Here is a 25,235-nt window from a genome sequence, read left to right as displayed (position 1 = left end):
CACAGTCACAGGAAGAAGTTTGTGATTTGCTGCACGCTGCACCTTTCCAGAACATTCTGCCAAGAGTTCATGTCAAAGGTAAATCCAAGAGAGAGCACAGTTTATGTTCAAGTGCAGAGGTCTTTCTGAAGTGTTTGTACAGTAGCTGTGTCAAATGCTTACACACAAGGAAGGCCGGCATTCACTGCGAGAAATGAAAGTCAGCAGTAATCATTGAAATGTGGGGATAATGGAACACATTTTCAGACGGTCTTTCCTGCCGGGCACCCATGCTGTTTCACTTGTTCATACGCATAGTGGCAGAAATGGCATGACGAATGATGAGAGAACAAGAGAAGGAAGTGCAAACCCTAGCAACTTTCTCACCTCTCCACCAGCCTCCCATTAAATGTACCTGCCTCTTCCCTAATGTCAGCTGGGATAGGCTCCAGCCCCCCGATGACCCCCAACAGGATAAGCGGTTATGGAAAATGAATGAATGAGTGAATAATAATGACTAATAAAGGAATAGTGCATTTGGTAGGGGCTGTTTCCATCCACAAGTAATACAAATATAGTACACTCATTAGTGCCATAGATTTTATAATTTAATGGATGTAGCCAAAGTGACGTCATCTTTTGGGTTGAGGCTTTCAGTTTGGCATTTTGGTCGTCACCGTCATGGATTTTTGGAGCAAGAAATGACCATATTTGGATGAGAGGCTGGATCTAACCGTAATGCTAGCTGCTAGCTTGGTTAGCACGGTGCATTCACAGTATACAGTTAATTGTGGTGATGCTAATGCTAATTTTTGCCAGCGAAAATCAGCCTAAAAATTAAAACAAAATGTGCTTAATAAAAAAATCTGAATATCCAACTCTTTAGAAGGACTGAACAACACACTGAAACAGCGACAGCTATGATTATTTGGGTTTAAACCTTGGTTACATTACCTATCCAGCGCTGTTGGCTGTGGTAGTTACTTGTCAACAGATGGCACCCACCTGTCACTCAAATCAGCCACGCCCTTAATTATGTTATACTTCAAGCCTTAATAACATTTAAAAAGGTGAGTTATATAAAAGCTCACCCCCTGTACAATTGTCATCAAGGCTGAGTTGGCTACAGACCAAAAATGTTTTTTGTACCAGGTTGTAAACATGTTTTTTTCTGCTGTAAAGTTGGACATTTTAATATGGGAGTCTATGGAGATTCACTCACTTTTAGAGTCAGCCTCAAGTGGCCATTAGAGGAACTGCACTTCTCTGTTGGCTTCGGTTTTTAGCTTCAGAGGTTGCCGCTTGGTTCATGCTTCATGGAGCAACATGTCACCTAATACAACAGCTCATTGGGTGATTTTAGACAACAGTGGAGCTCTGAAGTACAGAGGAATAAACGTTATCAGGGTTTGGATACACACACTATACTATGTTGATTTGTTGACAAGAATAAAAATATAGAATATCACCAAACTCATCCTGTCACACTTTTCTTTTCCTCGCTGTGTGCAGAGGGAGAACGCCTGGATGCTAAGATGAAGCGCTTGGAGGCAAAATACACAGCGCTGCATCTGGTTCCACTGATAGAGCGCCTCGGCACCCCGCAGGTACAGCTGTGACCAGGAGCTGTCTTTACTGAGTTCACTGCTGAGTCAGCTTTGTTATCATGTCACATGTGAAAGATTTTGATCTGTTTAATATCACAGCCCTCAGTTTGTTTATTTTTTTATTCATCTCCTGCCTCACTTCTTTTTTTAGCAAATAGCCATTGCTCGCGAGGGCGACCTTCTGACCAAAGAGAGGCTGTGCTGCGGTTTGTCCATGTTCGAGGTCATCCTCACACGTGTGCGAGGCTTCTTGGACGACCCCATCTGGCGCGGCCCGCTGCCCAGCAACGGCGTGATGCACGTGGATGAATGTGTGGAGTTCCACCGTCTGTGGAGCGCCATGCAGTTTGTGTACTGCATCCCTGTGGGAGCCCACGAGTTCACAGTGGAGTGAGTGCACACGACATCTGCACCACATGTGATTTTAAGGCACCACATGCTTTACTCACACACCCCCACATCTCTGCTTCACAGGCAGTGCTTCGGAGACGGCCTTCACTGGGCCGGCTGCATGATCATTGCCCTGCTGGGACAGCACAGGCGCTTTGACATCCTCGACTTCAGCTACCACCTTCTCAAGGTGCAGAAGCACGATGGCAAGGACGAGGTCATCAAGAGCGTGGTGAGTTGGAGGAAGATTAGCAATATTGTCATAATGGAAGATCGTCACATTTGTCATTTTTGTATGACTTTCAAGCATTTTTAAATTGCATCATAAAACTGAGGACAGCAAATTAAAACAATTAGTGCAGCACTTTACGTTGTCATACCATCTGTATCAAGTGATGTGAATCATTCCATTTAGATTCAGATATTGTATAGTACTACTGTACTTCAGCTGTAGAAAGAATATTTTTAAGATGCAGCAGCAGAGGTGTTTTGCAGTGTGGCTGTGAAGAGGCTCTGTGCTTCAGTTTACCCTGATCCTTTATGTGGCATTAACCCTATCAGCTTGTAAAAGGCGGCAAGTTTACTTTTACTGCACAAAATTTACGGTTGTTTCACCAAAACACGACTAATTTTGTTAAGTCGACTTTGTCTCTAAGCACAAGACACTAAGGGTGCTCTCAGACCTAGAGTCTTACTTTGACTAATTTGGTTACAAAGTTGAATGATTGCCTGGAGTTGGTTCGTGTTCTCACAGTGTTCCTTTGTAACCGGACTGAGACCACCTCTTCAAGAAGGACTTGGTCCAGTTGTTTTGGTGTTCACACCTGCCCAAACAAAACGCATTCAAGGGGCAAACGAACTTGAGTTTGATTGAACTGAACCAAACAGGGCAGGTGTGAAAGCACCCTTAGAGACAAATTCACAAAAGGATTGTGTTCGTTAAACCTGCACAAATAAGACAAAAAGAAACTAATTCTCAAGGCACCCGCAAAGAGTGAACTGCCGTGCCAAGCAAGTAGCGTCTTTGTGCTTCTTTGTCATTTGCACCTATTTAAAGTAGTTATTTAGTGCAAAATAAATGTGCGTTTGAGGACACCAACGGCACTGACAGACTGGGATATTAAATCCTAGATACAGTTTCTCTCTGTCACCTTTAAATGCCTTGCCTGAAGTTTTGAGGAAGGCCTTATCGGTCATTGATTATATTGTCACTTGAGTTAGGTAAGGAAAAAAGTGCATATATTGGTATCAGTATCAGGAATATATTTTGTGAATCGGAACTTAATACAGGGCAGATAGCAATTTCAAGTGATGCGCATATTATGGTGCTTTCAGGGGACACAGTCTGATCTTCATGAATTCGCCCCTCACTGTGTTTGTATTTCCTGCTTCCCTTTAGCCACTGAAGAAGATGGTTGACAGGATCCGCAAATTCCAAGTCATCAACAACGAGATTTTCGCCATCCTAAACAAGTACATGAAGTCTGGAGACGGAGAGAACATGCCGGTGGAACACGTCCGATGCTTCCAACCACCGATTCACCAGTCACTCGCCAGCAGCTGAGGTGGTGCTGCCGCCGCCGCCGCCGCTGTCAATTCTGTGGACCAGCATAAAGTTCCAAACACTGTCAGCATTACCAGACTATCCACAAATATTCCTCCTCACTTACTTTGGGTCTTCAGTAGCAAAGGACCAGTACATGTAGGGAAGTTGGGCCACGTTTTTTTGTCAGAATGACTTTTTTGTATTCACTTGTGCCTTATCAGAAATGAATAGATATTTCCTTTTTTTTTTTTTTCTTTGGATGAACTATTCTTTGTTTTATATTTGCAGAAAGATAGAGATCAGGGAGGTGAAATTAGTTTTATCAGATAAGTATTTAAGGGTTTGCAGTGGTGGAATATTAAGGGTGTTCAGTTACCTATTTTAAGTGGGGGTGAAGGTAAATCTGTATTTTCTATATTGTTGAACATGCATGCTAAACATTTTAAAGGAAATGGAAAAGTAACAAAGTGCATACTCATGTTAAGCATTTATTCACTGTGCCTTCAAATGTTTTAATCATTTTAATTCAATAAATATGTAACAAATCTGTTGGTTCATCTCTAGAGCTTTTCATGTAAACGCTACAAAAAAAAAGTTCAGAACGACTTCCAACAAAAATTGTTGTTACTTTCAAGTATCACGAAAACTCAAATCATAGTGTTTGTCCTTCTTTTAAACGTAGCCATTGTCAGCAGGACGTCATATAGAATATATATATTAAAACTTTTATCGTTTTGATTTATAGAAAGTAAGTCAGTGCATGAATATGCATGTACATATAACAAAACAGTTCTTAAAAAACTCATATTTACAGCGCTACAGAGGAATGAAATTAAGTTCTAACTGTAACAGAATACGACCAGGTCATATTCTGAGAAAAGTAAGGCAAATTAAAACGTTAAATACAATCCACTGGTCTCTCCAAGTCACTTCCCCCAAACAGCTGATTGTCTTATTGTCATATACCCCAACAATGCCATGGTTGGTGAGTCAGTATGTAGGCAGCTGAAAAAAAGAGTTTCTTAGTGATCCAATGAGGAAGTCATTGCTCCGTTCCTTCTAGAGACGCTATCAAAAGGCAAGCCCATTTCTCTGTCCTCCATGTCCTCAGTGGACTCATTATGTAGCAGCTCATAGGTGCTGTGGGACGCCATGCCGTTGGCCGCGGGAAAGGCCCGTTCCTCCTTCCTCATGGACACAGCGAGGGAGGCCAAGCTAACGCTAACGTCTTTGAAGGCATGGAGCAGGAAAATACCTACAATGATCGTGAGGAAGCCACTGAGGGTGCCGATCACGTCGTCCGTGCCCATGTGCCCCCACTCCTTGAAGAGGATTGCGGAGCAGGTGAGCACAGATGTAGTGAAGAACACGTAGTAGATGGGAGTCACCAGGGAGGTGTTGAATATGTCCAGAGCCTTGTTCAGATAGTTGATCTGCGTGCTCACACAGGCCACCAGACCCAGAAGCAAGATCCACGCCAGTGGGTTTTTCACCACGTTTTTCCCGGCGATTGCTTCCTTGATGGCGATACCCAGTCCTTTGACACAGGACACTGATAGTGCCCCAATTACTGAGCAGATGGTGATGTAGACGAGGATGTTGGTCTGACCGTGACGGGGACCCACAACAAATATGAAGATGAGGGCCACGATGATGACGATAGTGGCAAAGACGAAAAACCCTAGGAGAAAGGAAAAAAGAGGGTGTTTAAATGCACTTAACATAAATATGAAGAATTAAAATATCAATAGAGATGTAGTATTTGATCTTGAAGGATAACTTCTATTTGTTTTGTGTCTAAGTGACTATTGGGAACCACAGTTTTTGAAATTGGCCCATTTCAAGTGAGTGATGCAGCCTGCAGCAGCAAAACAGGCTACAATGTAACCACAATGATTCACCGTTAATTTACATCCACTAATAAGGCTTGTTTTTGCCACTGACAGGCTCATTTTATTGTTTTAAGTTTCTGACAACATTATGGGAAAGATCCCTACAGATGTAGAACTTTTTTGTTAAAGAGTAAGATCCTAGTGATGTGATAGAAACAGCCCCAAAATCTTCATCACCAAACCCACCAGATTCCCTTTAATATATTCAGTAATTTTAGCATGTACACAGGCAGCATATTTTCACCTCTAACTGGTGAATTAAGGGTTTATTTCAGCCAAACCAGAGTTGGTGATTGTTGAAACAGTGGAAAGACGGACAAAGATGGGTTTGATATGATTATTTTTTTTTGTTTCTGTCGGTTTTGAATGAAGCATGTTTCATGATGATAAAATTACCGTTTCTTTAAATGGAGTCTGGTGGGTTTGGTGATATCAAATTCAGAGCTGTTTCTGGTTAAACCAAAAAGATCTCACTCTTGAATATAAAGGATTATCTCTGTAGGGATCCTTTCCATGATGTTGTCAGACTTAACATAACAATCTGAGCCTGTCAGTGGCAAAAACAAGCACTTACAGTGGACATAAACTGATGGTGTATAATCTCTCTGAGTGTTAACATGGGGGAAAAAGGGTCAAAGTTGGAGTTATCCTTTAACTTGTGCAAAATTGGCACAATTCTGAAATGGAATAGCTGCATTTGTTTCAGTCGTTTAATATTTTTGTTATGAAACGTGACTAGGAGGTTAGCTTTGTTGAGAAAAATATCGCTGAACACAATTTCTGTACCTGGATCAACCAGCTTCTGCGCCATGTCCTCGAGGCTGCTGATCTCTTCCTCTTGCGGAGCGTGAATTACCATGGTGGTGGAGCCCAGGATGCTGAGCAGGCAGCCGAGCTTCCCATGCAGGTTTAACCGCTCCGTCAGGAAGTACGACGACAGCACTGCGCTGCAATGACAGATTTGCAGTCAGTGACTGCACTCCACAAAGACATTTACAAACAGAAAGAAAAAGTCAACGCAGATGAGGTTCAAGTGTCCAAGTCATGCTGTGAGTCATCTGTACCTGACAAGCACACTGAGGGCTCCCAGTGGGGTCACCAGGGTCGCAGGAGCAAAGGCGTATGCTGCGAAGTTGGCTGCTTCACCAGCTCCCACTGTAAGGGATTAAGACACATTTAAGTTAACCACCAAATATGAAAAGGATAATTATGCTGTAATAAAAGGTACACTAAGGTAAACATTGAAATAGTGTATGAGGTTTAAGTCTGTTGCAACAATATTAAGCACAAAGATCCCCTCCCACCTAGGCATGGGTTTGGAAATTTGCAGGTCAGAAGACATCAGTCTAGGGTTTAAGTTCAGTAACATTTCAATAACATATTTCAATGAATGGTGAGGATTTACAATACACTAAAATATAGTTATTTTAAAGATAGTAAAGAAAAATCAGTTACATGTAACCTAGACATCTGAAAAACACGCTTTCAACCAACCTTCTGTACGTGACATTCAGAGCATTTATATAGCAGCAACCCACTATTTGCTCTGTAAAGATATAGTGGAGTACTCGCATCCTGCCCTGAGGACAACGTCGCGCCACTTTTGTGTACCTTGTGATCCGTGCTTCTCTGTGGTTTGTTGTGGTAGACGGTTCGGCAGCGCTTCCATGTCAATATATGCATATCCCAGCACTTTTGCCACTGTGTAGCGGCTTCTGGAGTTAGCACCGTTAGCTGCTAGCTGCCGGCTCAGCCACTAACCATGTTGAGAACGGCATCCAGACAACTCATACGCTTTGAAGGCTTTGAGGCCAATTGGGCAAAACAGGGAATTACAACTTCCAGGTCCGTCATGTAATGCCCTGGGGACTTTTTCCCATAGACTTGCGTTGTGAAAGATATGTCTGTAAATCAGTGGATACTTTTTTCAAGTGTCACAATCTCGCAAAATGACTCTTTTCACTACTGAGATTTGATCCATTTGGCCAAATAATGTTTCAAAATTCTAGAAGAGCTGCACAATTTAAGTAATTTTTAACTCCATTCAAGATAATAGAAGGCTACACTGGAAGTTAGCCACTTAGCCGCTGCTGCGCCTGCTGCGCCTGCTGCGCCTGCTCTATGGGTCCCAGGATGTGGAAGATCTGGGGTCTCATTTACAAACACTGCGTACACACAAAACGAGGCCTGCGAGAGGTGTGCGCCACTTCCCATGCATAGGTTGTGATCTAAAAAAACAGACTAGATGGGACAAACTTTAACCCATGTTTACGAACATTTTGGAGACAGGAAATTGGCGATGCACTTGGTGAGGTGGAAGCCTCATTGAAGAAATTGTCGAATATTTTTTGCTGCATGCCATTCTTACGTACATTTTAGTTTGGGTCCTAAGCACTGTTTTATAAACGACACCCCAGTCAAGCTTTTTTGGCTGTATATGCCACTGAGCAACTTTCATAGAAATGAACGGGGCCCCGCTTCCAACGCTGTATCCAGTTCTCTTTGTACATCCATGCTTTAACACAGTTTTTAATTTCAACACCTAAACATTATTCAACCTGCAAAAGTCACCAGATCTACGCTAACTGGGCTCGTACCTGATCTCATTTTTACTTACTTGATAGTAGACCAGCCCACCATAGCCATTCTTTTAGATATGCATGTCCACCCTGACCTGAAGGGCAAAAAAACACACAGGTGTATTTTAGAACATGTGATTCCACTCATTTGAATAAAACTTGCATGTAAGCAAAACCTCATATTATGTAATCATCACACTACAAGTCAGGCAGCTGCACTGGATTTGAGCTGAAGGTCAAGTGAAATGGCAAAGTTAATGTTTAGCAGGTGTTAAGGGAGTGCACACACATGCCTACAAACACAAACACACCCTGCAGAGGTGAGCAAAACCAAGCAACCCTGAAATGTAAGGAAGTTATTAGGTATGCTAATGGGCTGTTCCCACTGGTTTGGCTGCTTAGCGGACAGTGTTGCACAACAAAAGCAGGGAGTGCCTAAACTCGGCTGACAAATGTAGATTATATGTTTCTAGATGTAAGGTTAGTGGTGATGAGCATTACTCAGAAAAGGTCAGTACCTGCTCGCATCGATCCCTTCCTCGCCAGCCTCAGAAGTCCTTTCTTCTTGAGGATAAAACTGCCTCCGATGAAGATGCTGGAGCTGATGGCCAATCCCAGACCGATGTAAAAATCATACTTCCCCCTGTCCTGACCCATAGTGAGGCTGGATGTGTTGGAGTGGTCTGTCACATTTACGGCCAAACAGTGCAGATGCTGACCAAAGGTACAGTTCTGGCCAGCCCAGACACCTGAGAGCAGAGCATATGGAGGAAAACAAAGCGTTAATGAGCTGCTGTGGACAAAGGTGAGAGCATGATTCAAGCAGCAATGACCTACCGTCCCCACAGGAAATATTACAAAGTGGAAAATCCATGATTTGATGTGTGGGAAGAATCCATCAGAGTTAAAGCACATTTAGTACTGAGTAGTTTCACTGCCGGCTGGTCCCATACAGACACAGAGTGACTGTTGAATGACCAACCGGTTGTTTGGGTGTTGCATTTAAAAAGCCTTCCAGCAGCTATGTCAATATTCTTCTGTCAAGACACAGGAATTCAGGAAATGACACGCCACTGAGGTAAATGTTAACCTGAGCACGCTAGGTGCAGCTCGTAAACCAGCTAGCATAAAGTCGTCTTTTTACAGCCAGTTTGCTAACTATCCGGCTGTAACGTGTCAGTACACTTTTCTTTATGACAGTAGCACAATAATGGTGTCACACAGTTACACTTGGGTCATTTTACGAGGATTTAACTGCGAGTATATTCCTCCTTAGCCACGTTAGCTTATATTAGCGCGACGGCTAACTGGTTAGCGAGCGAAGTCAGTTGGCGTTAACCAGGAAACGGGGTTGTTTGTTAGGTTTGAGAAAAGTCACAATAAGAGTTTAATACCTGTCCAAATGTGGCTGGTGTCCCCAGAAAAGAACAAAGCGGTAGTAGCTAGAGGTTAGCTAACAGCTAGCCTACTTCCTGCTTCCGTGGCTAGCCATCACATAGCTACCGCTCTCTTCAGTCAGCCAGCAGCAACTCCGCTTGACGACTGCCGCACTGCGAGCTTCTTCTTCTGCTTATCAGAGGAGATGTGGCCGCTGATCTGTGTGCCCTCCGCAGGCTGAAGTCCAGTACCACACACATAAGCACACAATGGAGCTGGATACACAGCCAAGTCTTAACAGTATTCACCATGAGAGTTTTATTGCATTCATTATAAACACTATCAATAGCAATAATACAACAACTAATAATAATACATTTATTTATATGTATATGTCTTTTTTAGTGGGAGCAAGGTAATTATTAATGTTAATTCTCAGGATAATTTATTATAAATTCATATGTCTTTCTGATCTTTCACTTAAAGGAGACACCACCCAATTAAGAATTCCAGCATGCTATTTCCATGGTCTTGTAAAGTTCAGTCCATTTCTGTAAACATGATCTACTTTCTCTAAAATCCAGAAACTTGTGATGTCATTGAGTTCCCCAGGGGATGATGTTTCTCTGTAACTGATTTAAATCTTATCTTTCTGATAGAGAATTTTATGTAACAATGGATGAATGTTCATCCAAAAGCTATAAACTGGATTGTGGGGTCCCCCAAGGTTCAATTTTAGGTCCAACACTTTTTAATCTATACATGCTGCCACTTGGGAATGCCATCAGGTGGCACGGCATCAGTTTCCATAGTTATGCTGATGATACTCAGATGTACATTGCCGTGTCTCCTGATGACTCAGGGCCAATTGATGCCCTTTTTAACTGTATTTTAGATATGAAGTCCTGGATGGCTGAAAACTTTCTTCAACTCAACCAGGACAAAACCGAGGTCTTATACATGTTTTATTCAGCAAGATAATATTCACAAATTAATACCATTGTCATGATTGTCGAAGCCAAAATACAAAAACCAGAAGTTGAAAGCTAGCATTAGGCTATAATAAACTGCACTACAGTCAGATGACCTAACATCACCACCATTAAGCTGTGTTCGGCGGGCCGGGCATGATGACATTCTGTAGTGTAATGCAGCCACTTGTTAGTGACCACCTTTTTTAAGACACGCAGAAGCTTCAAAGGTCATGAGTGGGGTATTTACTGGCATATTTTATGTCGTAGAACAAAACATGAAAGCCTCTTAAGTTTGTGTTCACCACAGACTTTATTTCAGGCATCTAACCAAAAATGGAAAAGACAAGGGAACCAGGAGTGGTAAAATGCTAGCTAATATTTTGGGGTTTTAAGACTCCTGGGGCACTCGGCAGGGTATAAAGTCTGAAGCTTCTCCACAGACAATGAATAGGAGACTGATTTTGTAGATCCACAGAATATATTTTGTCTTTTTTATACCCAAATGAGCTTTAATCTATAGTTGTGTTCTCAGTTCTGAAACAGAAAATGTATCCATATGATGCTCTTAGTATCATCTATAATACTGTTCCAAATTCAATGTCTGTGGAGCAGTTCCAGACTTTATACCCAATGACATCACATATTTAAGTTTTAGCACTCTAGCTTCTGGATTAGGGAGAGAGTGGGTTGTATTTACGTGTATGTTTGGGCTGCTTTAGACCATAGAAATAATAATGGGTGTAGTTCCCCTTTAAGTAAAAGTACCAATGTACAATGTTGAAATACTCTGATACAAGTAAAAGTCCTGAGGTCAAATTATGCATTAATGTGTTCACTAATATTGAAGCTTGTTCAGGTAGGACAATTCCAACTAGATGTAGATGATTGTATGTCTACAGTCAGTGCATTCCAGACTTTGAGCGCCCTGTAGGTTCCCTGTAATCACAATGTTTGACCTGGGAACAGTAAGAAGTAGCTGACGAGACCGTCTCAGGCCACCTGCAGGCTCGTAGGGTGTTAAGAAACCCATTATATACCCTGGGGCCAGCCCAAGCTGCGCTATAAAACTGGGTGATAAAACGTTAATAAAATGTAGAAGGAGCCAGTGCAGCGAGGCTAAGAAGACAGGTGTCAGTTGCAGGTGTGAAAGTTGTTTCTGATTCAGGCAGGAATACAGGGAGTGGCAATAAGCAAGTCTAGAAAAAATAAAAGCACATATGACCTTCTCCATGTCCCGGAAGGACAGAAACACCTTTGTCTTGGAGACAACAACTGAACAATTGTATTTGCTGCTTTTAGAACTTAGGGTGGAGTCAAGTATGACACCTAAGTTGCCTGGCAGAATGTTGCATAAAGAGGAACCCAACAACTTGAGCACTTCACTGTGGACCCACACAAACTATAACTTGTACTATGATGTGACAGTCCTTGTTTATACATTGCTGATAATAGGAACTACAGCATCATAAAAACCAAAATGACTGGGAAGTTAAAGTTATTGATTTAGTGACAGCGTGTCTCCCACGTTTTACTTAATGAATTGAAGGAGTAATTGATTGTAAATCTGTATTAGGAAAGGCAAAGCAAAAAATATGTTTATAAAATATTTTACATAGTTATATGTAACTAAATTGATTTAGTTTAATACTTTTTTAATCAAGTAAGATAACCAAACCCTTATCAAAAAAAGGAATCATTCTGTTTGTTAGGATAGTGCACTGGCACAATAAATTAGAGCTGCAACTAATGATTATTTTTTATTATTGATTAATCTGCCCATTATTGTCAGACTATTTGTGACAAGTTGACAACACGCCTACTGGCCACAGAACAAAAGTTTATATTTGGTATATCTATATCGACTTTACAAATCCCTCCATTGGACTAAACGCTCATTCAGTCATTGTTAACACTCATCGTCTAAACAACTCCTGGACTAAAGAGGCTGCTTCTGAAATTACACTGAATAATTCACTGGCACACTGAATAAGTCAAAGTGTAGGTGATTCTACACTGATACAGTATAGCTTTGGGAGAAAGGGAGAACATTTAAAGGGGCCAGTTAAGCCTTAAGGGCAATGCACGCTAGTAAGTAAAAGTAACAGAATTATAAGTTACCGATTTGTTTCGTAAGCCTCTTTGCAAATATTTTAAATTAGTAAGTTCTCCAGACTATATTTGAGTACACTGTTTAAAAGGTATGAGAGGTAAAGAGACAGTCTGATGGCAATAACAGTTACAACATGTCCTCTTTCCCAGTTTGTCTATAACAGCTGCTTGGTCAGTGGCCCTATGCTTCAAACTGTGACGCTCTATGTACCCCTCTCGCTCAGTTTTGTACTTGTCACTTTCGGCTCGATACATACATATAGTGTCTTTAAAAAAAATGTCCATGGGTTTGGGTTAAAATTACGTTGACTCTTGGTTTCACATGGGACACAAAATGTGGTCTCCTGGGTAAAAGTCCTGTGTTTGTTTGACCCATCCACCCTGACCTCCTCCCTACAGACTTTCTTGCTCTATACCACATCCGTTGCTCTGAGCGTCTAAAATTGCCATGGATGGGTTTACGTTGGAGTTTGTTGAAAGTCCAGAGGGGTCACATTCAGACACAGATACAGGGCATCCATCCATCCATTTCATCTGCTTATCCAGGGCTGGGTCGCGGGGGCAGCAGGCCAAGCAAAGCACCCCAGACGTCCCTCTCCCCATCAACACTTTCCAGCTCCTTCTGGGGGACCCCAAAGCGTTCCCAGGCGAGATGAGTCTGTAGTCCCTCCAGCATGTTCTGGGTCTGCCCTGGGGCCTCCTACCAGTGGGACATGCCCAGAACACTTCTACCGGGAGCGCCCAGGGGGCATCCTGATAAGACGCCCGAACCACCTCAACTGACTCCTGTCCTCCTCACCCTGTCTCTAAGGCTGAACCCAGCCACCCTTCTGAGGAAACTTATTTCAGCCGCTTGTATCTGCGATCTCATTTTTTCTGTCACTACCCAGAGCTCATGACCACAGGTGAGGGTTGGGACGTAGATGGACCAGTAAATAGAAAGCTTTGCCCTCCCGCTCAGCTCCCTCTTCACCTCAATGGTTTAGCGCAGTGCCCAGATCATTGCAGGGGCTGCACCAAACTGCCGATCCACCTCACGCTCCATTCTACCCTCATTCACGAACAAGACCTCGAGATACTTGAACTCCCATGCTTGAGGCAGTAACTCTCCCAACCCGGAGAGGGCAATCCACCAGTTTCCGGCAGAGAACAGGGAATGTTGTGGGTTGGTATCAGACGCAGAGGACCTTGACAGTTTGTTGGTATTTGACAACCTGGGAATGGGAATGGGTTGAGAGTTCCTCAGCATCCAGGTGCTTTCACACCTGTAGTTTGGTTCATTTGGCCGCACCAGAGGGAAACAATGATACACTGTTGCATTTTTGTTTTGGTTCGGAACCTGTTCACACTGACTTTTCGCAAACAAACCAAGAGGAGTAAACATGAAGTTCTACCTACTGATAGACAGCTCGCTGATTGGACAGTTTTGGTGTTTGTCATCCTGCATCTTTAGCACCCACGTGGGGAAATCAAATTGCAGTGACTGACACGCAGCAGCACTTTAATGCTTATTAAGTGTTTGTATTTATGGTTTTTGGTTTCACAAAGAGCTCATAGAGAAATAACTGATTGTAAGCATTAATAATAGGCTATTATCAGACCACAAATCAACCACGTTATAATTAATGACTAACATAGGGACAGGATGAAAAGAAGGCCTCTTGTACAGTAATGATTCAGGGCTTAATACTGTGGGATCACTGTCACACACTTTTTAATGGACTTAATGAACAGATGAAGTACACAGAGTCAGATACAATGATGGAAGTTTTAACAGCTTTTTAATCAGGGAAAATACCATCACTGATGTGCACATGTGTTACCATGGTTACATCTATGCATTAGCATAAATAGGTTATGGGATATACGTGGCCTTTATTAGGATCAGTTATGAGCTTGCGGACAGATTTGACGATCAGCAGGGGGATTCATTATTGGTTTAGCTGTTGCAAAAATCACATATCTGCTGTTATAAAATCCCTCTGGTTGGCTTGTTTACTTTCACGCTATAGACAAACCGTACCAAAGTCTGTTTGGAAGGGTACAGAGACCCACCTTTGTGAGCGGTCTCAGTACGGTTGTTTGGTCCCCACCAAGGTTTGATTGACAGCTTTCACACCAGCCCAAACTAACTGTACTAACCATGCAAACAGACCTGAGTTTGTTTTAACCAAAGCAAACAGGTTGGGTGTGAAACCCTCAATGACATTAAATAAAGAAAAAAAAAGTGTTTTACTTTGGTTGTTACACAGTAACTGAGAACTGTTCCATAAGAAACTGCAAGAAGATTCAAGTACAGTGTTAAGTGAAAGTTAATTTCACTTAAAAAATGTTAACTGTTTGGTCTTTTCAACTCACAGAAAACTCAAATCAAGTACAGACACTGTTATAAGAAATGCTGTATGGCACCAAGGTCATGTAATTGTAAAGGCAGCTCAATCAGTCTGTCTTCTTCTTCCAAGTAATCAAAGCCTCTTGGGAAATGCGGAGTAAAACAACCCCGACACACATTGTCGTCAGACCACAAAGCATAGCAAGGCTGTCCGTTACAGTTAGTGCGGCCCACTCCTTGAAGAGAAGCGCAGAGGCAACAATCACGGTAGTTGTGAACGTCACATAGTATATGGCTTCAAACATGTTAGAGTTGAAACACTCCAAGGCCTTGTTGATGAAGAAGAACTGTATAAGGATGCTGACTGCCAGCGTCCCCAACAGGCACACAAAGAGAGCCAGAGCTCTGCTGCTCGACGGCCCCTCTCCAAAGGCGTCTTGTGCAGCCAGGCCGAGTCCTTTGCTGCTTGGAACAGTGAAGCTTCCCAAGAGGGAACAAACGGCGACGTACACCATGATGTTTGATGTGCCATGAGCTGGAGCAACCCACACGATTAATATGACAAGCAGCAGGACCACAGAGAGGGCGTACAGTACAAACACTGCAGGATGAGAAAGGACATTTTTAGATATCTTCATTTATAATGCAATTACATTGTATATGTTAAAAAGAGAAAAAACAGTTCATTAAAACTAAAAAAGTAGATTGTAACTAAAGTAAGTATTGACACTTTTTACTGGCCTGCTTGTGATTCTACAGTGTACCTCATCTTTAATAATTACTAGGTAAATTTAAGGCAAAAAATAAAACAAACAAAATTGACTTGGTCACCTGGGTCTGACAGCCTCTCCTCTAACTCCAGTCTTGATGTTACAGTTTCTGCTTTAGGGGCATGAATGATAAGCACAACGGAGCCACAGCAGCACAACACACAGCCAAGCTTCCCCAGGATGTTTAAATGCTCCTTCAAGATCCAAGAAGCCAGCACAGCCCTGCGACACACAAACACAATATTGCTACAAGATACAAAAGGCAATTCATGGAGTCCTGAGAGGATTATTAAGTGTAATCATTTTAAATCTTGACTCTGCACTCTTGTGCTGGGTAGATGTTTTTAACAAAATTTAAGACTTATTTTTTAAAACTGTTTTCTCATTCAATTATTGAAGGTAAGTATAAAGGTAAGTAGTATATGTTTAGTCCTGTAGGAATATGGTTATTAAAACTAGTTAGGTTGATCTACATTCTGCCAACAGTTAGGTGCAAGAATAAAATAAAACACTATATGCGGTTCATTGGTAGGTTAAACATTTGTAATATCAGAAACGTGGACTCTCACACAGAAAAGCTTGACTCAATGCAACACAAGTGAATTAAAAGATTGATAAATTAAATTTGTTCAAATGTTTTTGGCAATTAAGACCTCACAAATTCAAATTTAAGAACATTTCATTTGTTTTAAGGCTTTTTGATGCCTAAAAATACAGTGACACGATGAGATGAGAGTAGCTCATACAGGCTTACTGTTGTGGTTCCTAAATAATTCATACAGATTAAAATTGAATTTAAAAAAAGGGTAATTTTCATGTTTAAAAATGACAGCAAAAAGATAAGTAATGAACCACAACTTTAACAGCCTGATCAGTAACTGTCTGACACATATCTTTGTTGTTCTGTCATAAAATAATTCTCCCTCAGAGTAACTATGGAATTTGAGTCTGTATTTGACTGATGTTAACCCTCTGTACATATTAGTATCACTACAGTATGTTGCTGTATACACTGTATAGTCAATGTCAAGCTGAATGTTCAAAGTGACAGTTCACCCCCAAATCAAAAATACGTATTTCTCCTCTTATCTCTAGGGCTATTTATCAATCTACTGCAGATTTTTTGGTGTGAGTTGCTGAGTAGTGTTGGAGATACTGGCTGTAGAGAGGTCTGCCTTCTCTCTAATACTATGGAACTAGACGGAGCTCGGCTTGTGGTGCTCAAAGCACCAAAAAAGTTCAAATTAAAAAACAAACAATAAAAATAGATTTGAAAAACTCAACAGCAATGTCTCTTTCCAGAAATCATGACACGGTTACTCAAGATAATCCACAGACCTTGCTCATGGAGGAACTGTTTTCTTTTTGCAGACACCTGCAAGCTGTATCACCATGCAGACGGAAACGTGTGTCTGTTGGTAGCTCACCTAACATCACTGAGCTCGCATATGTCACAGCTCAGTCAACTCGATGCCATTAATGTTTACATCTTGTGCTGTCACCAGCGATAGTAGTAGATGAGTAGATGTACACTTCCTTCTTCACTGTGATGCAGATGGCAGGTGAAGTTTGGTACATGAAACTGCTCACAATAAGGTCTGTGGATTATCTTGAGTACCTGGGTCATGAGTTCTGTAAAGACACATTGCTGTTGAATTCTTTAAAATGTATTTTTTGCGCATTGAGCACCACAAGCTGAGTGTCATCTAGTTCCATTATATAAGAGAGAAGGCAGACATCTCTACGGCTGATATCTCCAACACTCAGCAACCCACATCAGAACAATATAGACTGATAAATAGCACTACAGGTAAAAGGGAAAATATGTATTTTTGATTTTGGGGGTGAACTGTTCCTTTAAAAATGAAATAAAATCCAGTTTTCTCTTGAACTTACCCAAATAACACTCCAAGGGCTCCCAGTGGTGTAACTATCACAGCCGGGGCCACATTGTACGCCAGGAAATTTCCAATTTGACCAACAATCACTGTTGAGATGCATGAACAGGTGTGTCAACAACATTTAGCCTAAAACATGCATGGGAAGTTTTACATGTAAGTCAGAGACAAATCTCAGAATGTGATTATTTGATCAGTGCCTCCAGAGTCGACAGATGGCGCTATACTCACTGCACAGTGTGCCACCCCACCACACCACATCTGTAAGGTACGACCCTCCTGGAGAAAATACAATTAAAAGTTTAGTTTGTGTTGCCTTCGACGCTTTACCCAAATTAACTGTGTTATTAAAATGGCTTCCCAGATTCTACCCATGTAGCTGTTGTTAAATCAAAGCTAATGCCCGTCTACTTATCTGCTGTTTAGGTCTACCTCTGTCGCGAGAGCGTAAAATTCCCTTTTTTTGCAGCACAAATGTCGACCCATTGATGAAACTGGATACTACAGCTATCAATATTCCAAGGACTGGCAACGAAACGCTGCTTGGCTCCGAGTCAGCAGCCATTACTACCTTGGAATGACTGAGGGGCTACTGTCCACTGTTGTAGTTTGGACTGGGAAGTGACACACTGCGCATGTGCGTTGCCATGAGAACCCGGCTGCACCACCCCAGCCTCAATTAAATTCCATAGGCTTTAGGAAAGACAGCTTTATTTGTATAACCCATTTCATACATAAGGGGAATTCAAAGTGCTTTACAGAGCAATGAAATATAAAATATAATAAAGGAAACAGATTTACAATAAAATAGTAAAAAGAAAAAAAAATTAAATTATTTATAATTTAAAAAAATCATTAAAAATAGCAAAAGTGCAGACAAGAGGTACAAATATAAGAGGACTATTTAAAATGATTTAAAATTGAGTTTAAAAATAAGGTTGCACTCATTACAGCGTAGTATGCAGTGTAAGAAAGGAATCATTCTTTTTTTTTAACTCAATACCATTATTATTAGCAATAGTTAGTTTTTTTTAGATCACTGAATATCATAGGACAGAAACACTAGACCTTATTTTATGTTTTCTGCATGGATACAGTTTAAGTAATCTTTCCGTCCCTTTTTTGATGCATGTATTTTTAATGTTTGATTAGTTATTTATTTTTATTTTATTTTATTTAGATGTATAGATTTTTGATACCTTTTTTTTTTTTTTTTAGTAATTTTTCATTTTAGTACAGGGATTTTTTTTTTTTTTTTTTTCTGAAAACTTTTGTAGGCATGTCACTTTTTAAATGGCCTCTCATTGTAATCCATTGCTGTCACCCACCTGTGCTCACTTATTAACCCCCTACCAAGCTTATAAAAATGTTTTGCTTGGCTCCTGTCTACTCATTTGCACCGTGACAAAGACCTTAGGGTCGGTGTTTTAAGGCAGCCATGTTCTGGAATAAAGGCTTTTTAACTTAATTCAAATGCATCCGTTCCTGCTCCACACACGAGTGCCTGAAGTTAATTTTTCCTTCCCATGTGCTGACCCTTCTCTTCAAGAGCACCTGCATTTTTTCTTGAGTATCATGCAATAAAGTCAGTCCTCGAGCACACTACTATCTTGTTCTCCAAAGTGTAAAGCAGGAATGCTTTTAGCTTTCACTTAAAAGTGGTCAGGGTCGGGGCTTCTAACATCATCTGGAAGGTTATTCCAGGTTTGTGCTGCATGATAACAAATTCAAACCCGTCTCTCTGTCTTCTAACTGACACTTTATCCTTTACTCTTAATCAACTTAGGTTGTTATTTTCAGGCTTTACAGCTGCAGTAAAAGACAATTTTACAAATGGGGTACACTCTGGGTCTCTCTTTGCGCTCATACTGGATTATGGCCATTAATAAAATTGCAAACTTGGATTGTACAGCAGCTAAGATGAAGAGAGCACACTCTAAGATGAGAAGGGCATGGTTATAGCTGCCATTAATAGTCTGTGGACTTTAATGTTTTAACCTCAGCTGGTTAGTTCTGACTCTTCCTCAGTAATTTCCAACAAAATCTTTTTTGTGTCACTCAGCACTTTTTCCTGACATATGGAGAGTGGTTGAAAATGAAAAGATGCAAGTCGCACACAAAGGACATGGGTTTGAAAGTCTTAAGATTAACATGCACTTCCTGAATCTTAATATAATGAAATTAAGACTCACAGGAATCAAAATACCATATTTATGTAGAGCAGAAACAATATGCCTCAGTGTCATGTGTCCCACAGAGGACAAATATGAATTGCCGGGTCTCAAGAGGATATGAACAGGTTGTCTTTGCCTCTGAAATGTCACGCTCACCACACCCCAGAGACTTTTATTCTAAGAAAGCTTTACGATCATGTATCCCTATACATTCATACTGTAAATTAAATGACATCTTAAGGGGGCCATCTAAGCAATGTATGCTGCATCTACAGTAAATCATCAGTTTTAGAAAGCACACACTAAGAAGGAAGTGGACGTACACACTAGAGAGCTGCCTGCCTTTTAAATAATTTTGCTCATGGCATTTTAAAGTCTAGTCGTCTGCCAATTCGAGGACACAAAAATATCCCCTTGAACAAAAACAGAGAGTTTTTCTTTTTGGCAGATTTGACAGGATATGAACACTTTTTTCTGAATGAGTTGTAACACCATCTCTCTTGTTAATGCCATTCATTCAGTTTGTCAAGGAAATGATACCCTTGTCTGTAATGAGAAATCTTCAGACAGAGGATCTGGCACATAGGTCCTCTGACAATTTATGTTGCTGTCCTGACCAGTAATCCATTCATGATGGATTACTGAAATTATATTGGCTAAATTTTGAGTCAACAGATCTATACCTTGATAGTTCTTCTTCTGGTATCTCTCTCTGGTCTTTCATGGAGAGCATGATATTTAAATACACAATTGGCAAACTAATGAAGGCAGAAAGGAGAGATGATCCTACATGTGTTGCTCTTTGTGGCCCTTGTATAGATACTCACAATGACAAGGAACCCTCGCCCCACATCTCTGACTGTCTAAATTGTGGATATTGACCCCTTTGGAGTGACATGATGTGTGTGTATATACACTGATCAGCCAAAACATTCAAACCACTGTGAATAACTTTGATGTTTTGTTCCAATGCATTGTTCTGCTGGGAAACCTTTGGTTCTGGCATTCATGTGGATACCACCTGACATGTTCCACCCACTCAAACACCATTGCAGACCAAGTACCCCCCCTCATGGCAACAGTACTCCCCAATGGCAGTGGCCCCCCAGCAGGATAATGCGCCATGCCACACTGCAAACATGGCTCAGGAATGGCCCAAGGAATGTGACAAAGACCTCAAAGTGTCAACCTGGCCTCCAAATTCCCCAGATCCCAATCTGAATGAGCATCTGTGGCACGTGCCATTAACCCACCTCACAACCCACTGGACTAAATGGATCTGCCGCCAACGCACTGGTGCCAGACACCGCAGGACACTCCCAGAGATCCTGTGTCCATGCCTCCACAGGTCAGAGCCAAGTCCGATCCAAGGAGGCCCCACCTTGGATTAGGGTACATCTGGGGTACCGGCACATCACAAGAATCCTTGAGCAGATTGGGACCTGGGAAATTTAGAAGCAAGGTCAACACCTTGAGCTTTGTGTCACGCTCCACAGACCATTTCTAAACAGTTTGTGTAGTGTGGCATGGTGCATTATCCTGCTGGGGGGCCACTGCCATTGGGGAGTACTGTTGCCATGAGGGGGGGTACTTGGTCTGCAACGGTGTATATGATATGTTTTAGTACTGGTATTTAATTTTTGCCTGTATTAACATAATAGAATAGGCTATAATGCAAGAATCAATGTAAAATGTTAACATAATATAGTATTAAATGGTACATTATGATACTTAATTGTAGTAATATAGTATTGTATGGCAGACTTACAGTATATAGTATGTATAATAGGTATAGTGCAGCAATACAGCATATTGTATAGCCCAGTATAACTTACTCTATGATAGATAAGGTTAAGTGATTTTCTATGATTCTTTTGTGTTGCTATTTTGCCTTTGTTTGTCCTTATTTCTATTTGTAGACCTAGATAAATTCTTCATTAATTTATTCTAAAATGTCAATAAACTGGGAAATAAATAAATACACTCCGTACTTAAATAAACATGTAAAACTGTATAAAACATGCAGCTCTGTAGCTAAATAAATACCAAATTCCTTGAGACACATCGCCACCCAGCGGACAGTCTGCCTCCATTCCAGGCCAACCCCGCCCCTCCTATGTCCCGCCTCCAATCCGCACGGAGCACACGTTTTATAACCCCGGCCGGTGCGAGCGGGCGGAGTGAACCCACAACAGCGGCAAACGCATTGGAAACCCCACTTCAGCGGGCTGTCGCGGTACAGATCAATCGCATTGAATCTCTCAGTTGGGACTACGTAATTTGTTTCCATGCCTCGTGCCCTAGTCCGCGACCTGTCAATCAAGTCTTGTTAATGCAGCAAAGCAGCTGAGGGGACGAGAATAGCTTGAGACGAGACCGCAGGTAATTTAGAAATTTGCTGTCAAAATGGACATGTTAACACAAACCGTCCGGAACATGGCGTCTCTTTCGTTTCACTGTCCTGTCACAGGAGCTTGTTCATCGTTGCCTGGATGATAGCGTTACCTAGCTAACGTTGTGTTGGTATTAGCTGTCTAGCAAGCTAGCAGTTAGCGTTAGCCGCCGAGCTAGTGTGAATGTTACCTAGCATTATGGGCTGCGTTACGAGCATACTGATGCTGTGTCAGTGTGTGTAATTACCCGCTGGACTGGCGTCTGTTATCGTAAATGATAACCAGGTTATAAACACGCTATCAAAGTTAACAGATACGGTGCCCTTGCTAGCATTTAATGCTACGATACTGTCGTTTTTCTCCCAGCGTCTCATGTAACGTTATAGTATGGATACATCTTTGGCCTTAAACTCCAGCGTTCATTATATAAATGAAGCTAATACAAATACAGTTTTAGATGAAGTTAGGAAAATGGCAGGAATAGTGACACACGTCATTGAAAAGATAAAACCAGCTAAGTATACAGCATTTTGTGTAACGTTACTTTAACTAAAACATTCACGTTTAAAGCAACTGAATAATGATGTGACCTAGCTGCTGTTTGATGTTAGTGTATTAAAGCCCTGTCATAGAGATGGGAGTGATTGAGTCCTGTGTTTTGTAAACTGGCACTGGGCTTCCCTCTTGTTTACATTTGGGTGGTAATATTGGTTGGTCATGCTGATTTTCCCTGACAGTGTAAATGCACCAGTCTGAGGTAATCTAAGTATGAGCTTAATCTGAAAACAGATAGGTGTTAAACTACATTTAGTTCGGTACAAAGGAAACTGTAAACAGGCCTTGGAAGGGGTATGCTAATGTTGTCACTTTATTAAGTCTCAGGCTAAAAGCTCAGCTCTCACAGGCTCATAATAATGTCAGTCACTATCAGCCAGTTCTCATCTCAATGGTAGTTTAGTGAACTTGTCACATTACATCACAGCCGTTCCTCCCTTTGTTTTGCAGGTTGGCTGCGTTTGCAGCCAGGAGAGGAGAGGGGAAGATGCCTTCTCCATCTTTTACCCTCGATGCTCAGCTGAGATTTCATGACAAATGGCTGAAGATAGACTTGCAGGTATGTGCACACAAAGGACTGAATCATATGAAAATAACTGCTTTTACAGAGTAGCATGATATTTAGTGGGTTCAGGCACATGTGACTGGGGAGTTTTTCATCTTTGCTTCAGTTTGGAGATGATATATTTGTTTTGACATGCTTGTTTTTGGCTAAAATGACTGTACGGCTTACTTCATTTTTGAAGCTCATTTGTTTCTAAGTTGTTGTCAGTCTGGCTGAGTTGCATGTCTCTAAACTTTGATGTCTCACTGACGATGAATGTGCATCTATTTTTCCAAATCATATTCTCCACGATCCCAGAAAGTGAATGCATTTTGCACTAGTTAGCAGAAACACCCAAAATTCTGCCTATTTAAAATGGTGAGAGTCAAACAGAATTGCACTGTAGGTGCATATAACCTGACACACCTGATCACCTCAGACCTGCCTGCAGGCTGTATCAAGCCTCTTGCACAGATGATTACTGTTTTTCCTGTAATGTGAAAAGACATAGATATTACAGTAAGTTAGGGGAAAAGGTATTATAAGATCTATATTGTGAAAACAAACTGACGTTGGTTGTAATTATGAGGTCTTTCATCAATATTTGATGGGTTTAGAGAAGATTGGGATGCGACACTCTGAATCCACAATCTTTTTCTGCATAATAGGCTGTACGATGAGCTGTCTGCTCTCACCTCCACAAATTGTAGCCTGTCTGGACTGAAAATTGGTTTGCACTACCAAATGAGAACTAAAATTGGGGTAGGGTGTCATGTTTTCCCATCGTTGAGCGCTCTCCTTTGCTGAGGGCAGTTTTTAAGTGTTGTGTGTCTGGTCTGGTGTCATCTGTGAGCTAACATGTTTTTGACATTTAAGACACTGGATCCTTGAAAGCAAGAGTCGGCTTTCCACTTGTGAGTGTTTCTTAGTAAAGTAAAGCATGAATGGTGCAATATCAGGATGGTGACACAGATTTCGCAGCAGATGTTGTCTTGAATCATTTGGAACTCAGTGGTAAAGCAGCAAACTTGTACTCTCATTCTTGATTTATATTTGGTATTAATTTGTTGCTTGGTCTGCTCAGATGGGTTGTGAAGACTACACAAAAATATTTCTTCCTCAAGTTGAAAAATGATTATCAGCAAAAGGGAACATTTTAAAGTGATAATGTAACACTAAAACATGCTAATCCCTACCTCACCAATTTTCAACCAGCTTTGTATCATAATAATGTATGTAATAATAAAGTATGTGTATATGAATTGTGTTATGCATTACGTCAGCCACCAGTGGGAGTGTTTATTGGTCTGGCGTGACGCAGTACATTCTGGTAGCTGTAGATTTTTTACTTCTTAAGGCCCAGACACACCAAACCAACATCAAAGAATCTGTGGGACAAAGGCCGACCGTTGTGTCGCCTCATCTCGCCTGCAGTCGACAGCCGACTAGCACGCATGTTCTGCGCCTGTGTGAGAGAAGATAACTCTCCATGGCAGCAGGCGGCTGTAGTCTGTATTTGTCATTAAAAAGATTAAAAGGAAGACTGATAGGATGGATTCTAGATGCTAGTTAGCCAGTTAGCACGTTAACAACACAACTCCATGTTGTAAGAACAGTTGATATTAGCTGTGCATTGGCGAACAATGACACAAACAATTATGAAATGATTCTGCTAAAGAGCTCAGTTGCTAAAAACACAATCTTACTTAATATAACAACTTTGTTTTGATCTCGCGCCCTCTTGACTTTAGCTGTTTGTTGGAGTTCCTCACTTCCGTTCCTTTTCTTGTGTGCTGAACTGAACAGCCATTCAGAGTGATTTCACTCACCGACAGGCTCGCCAAAGACTCAGACGCCGATTCAACATCATGATCGTCTGAAAAAAGCAGACGAGGGCCGTGCAGTGCCAACGCTGCTAGACACACCGCAAAATCAAGGGTCACAGACGCTCACCGACAGCCAGCCGTCGACTTGGTGTGTCAGGGCCCTTATGCAAATGAAACACCACAGCTCTTTTTTTATGTTTTTTCTGGTCATATAGCACCAATATGAAAAGTATTTGTGTCTTTCTACTGCACTGACAGTCTAGCTTTATGAGAAGAGCGTCTTTCCAGCA

The 25,235-nt window shown here is 41.4% G+C and overlaps 4 protein-coding genes across 7 annotated transcripts in view; 2 read left to right on the top strand and 2 right to left on the bottom strand.

Moving 5' to 3' along the window:
• Positions 1 to 4,069, top strand: part of cyfip1 (cytoplasmic FMR1 interacting protein 1) — a 41,295-nt gene extending 37,226 nt beyond the window's left edge. The window contains exons 27-31 of the mRNA XM_049587192.1: positions 6 to 78; positions 1,492 to 1,586; positions 1,738 to 1,976; positions 2,061 to 2,208; positions 3,376 to 4,069. Of these exons, the coding sequence (XP_049443149.1) occupies positions 6 to 78; positions 1,492 to 1,586; positions 1,738 to 1,976; positions 2,061 to 2,208; positions 3,376 to 3,540 (720 nt within the window). The 3' untranslated portion in view covers positions 3,541 to 4,069. The remainder of the gene's footprint in view (positions 1 to 5; positions 79 to 1,491; positions 1,587 to 1,737; positions 1,977 to 2,060; positions 2,209 to 3,375) is intronic.
• nipa2 (NIPA magnesium transporter 2) lies at positions 3,757 to 9,551 on the bottom strand. 2 transcript variants are annotated; one of them, XM_049587195.1, is made up of 6 exons: positions 9,388 to 9,551; positions 8,512 to 8,742; positions 8,032 to 8,088; positions 6,479 to 6,569; positions 6,201 to 6,361; positions 3,757 to 5,203 (listed from the first exon to the last, which is right to left on the bottom strand). In XM_049587195.1, the coding sequence occupies exons 2-6, from the start codon at positions 8,648 to 8,650 to the stop codon at positions 4,545 to 4,547; spliced, it is 1,107 nt and encodes a 368-aa protein (XP_049443152.1). In that variant the 5' UTR covers positions 8,651 to 8,742; positions 9,388 to 9,551; the 3' UTR covers positions 3,757 to 4,544. The 2 variants fall into 2 exon arrangements, with proteins under 2 accessions (XP_049443152.1, XP_049443150.1); XM_049587193.1 differs by lacking the exon at positions 9,388 to 9,551 and adding an exon at positions 8,831 to 8,978.
• A 4,609-nt stretch (positions 9,552 to 14,160) lies between these two features.
• nipa1 (NIPA magnesium transporter 1) lies at positions 14,161 to 18,062 on the bottom strand. The gene is made up of 5 exons (XM_049587786.1): positions 17,886 to 18,062; positions 17,685 to 17,732; positions 17,452 to 17,542; positions 15,617 to 15,777; positions 14,161 to 15,386 (listed from the first exon to the last, which is right to left on the bottom strand). Exons 1-5 carry the CDS (start codon positions 18,016 to 18,018, stop codon positions 14,893 to 14,895), a joined length of 927 nt encoding a protein of 308 aa, XP_049443743.1. The 5' UTR covers positions 18,019 to 18,062; the 3' UTR covers positions 14,161 to 14,892.
• A 3,859-nt stretch (positions 18,063 to 21,921) lies between these two features.
• The window catches only part of herc2 (HECT and RLD domain containing E3 ubiquitin protein ligase 2), a 57,316-nt gene continuing 54,002 nt past the window's right edge, over positions 21,922 to 25,235 (top strand). For all 3 annotated transcript variants that reach the window (XM_049587136.1, XM_049587135.1, XM_049587134.1), the window contains exons 1-2: positions 21,922 to 22,009; positions 23,026 to 23,134. In XM_049587136.1, coding sequence (XP_049443093.1) covers positions 23,063 to 23,134 — 72 coding nt within the window. In that variant the 5' untranslated portion in view covers positions 21,922 to 22,009; positions 23,026 to 23,062. The remainder of the gene's footprint in view (positions 22,010 to 23,025; positions 23,135 to 25,235) is intronic.

The sequence above is a fragment of the Epinephelus fuscoguttatus genome, linkage group LG10, assembly GCF_011397635.1.
Source record: "Epinephelus fuscoguttatus linkage group LG10, E.fuscoguttatus.final_Chr_v1".
NCBI classification, from domain to species: Eukaryota; Metazoa; Chordata; class Actinopteri; order Perciformes; family Serranidae; genus Epinephelus; species Epinephelus fuscoguttatus.
This window is presented reverse-complemented; position numbering and strand designations above follow the sequence as displayed.

Coding starts and splice junctions, on each gene's coding strand:
- nipa1 (XM_049587786.1), bottom strand. CDS start 18,018: ATGGCTGCTGACTCGGAGCCAAGCAGCGTTTCGTTGCCAGTCCTTGGA. Junction 17,733..17,885: donor TTTACGCTCTCGCGACAGAG/GTAGACCTAAAC, acceptor TATTTTCTCCAG/GAGGGTCGTACCTTACAGAT. Junction 15,778..17,451: donor GCCCTTGGAGTGTTATTTGG/GTAAGTTCAAGA, acceptor TGTGTGTCGCAG/GGCTGTGCTGGCTTCTTGGA.
- nipa2 (XM_049587193.1), bottom strand. CDS start 8,867: ATGGATTTTCCACTTTGTAATATTTCCTGTGGGGACG. Junction 8,743..8,830: donor TAATATTTCCTGTGGGGACG/GTAGGTCATTGC, acceptor CTCTGCTCTCAG/GTGTCTGGGCTGGCCAGAAC. Junction 6,570..8,031: donor GTGGGCTGGTCTACTATCAA/GTAAGTAAAAAT, acceptor AATCCCTTACAG/TGGGAGCTGGTGAAGCAGCC.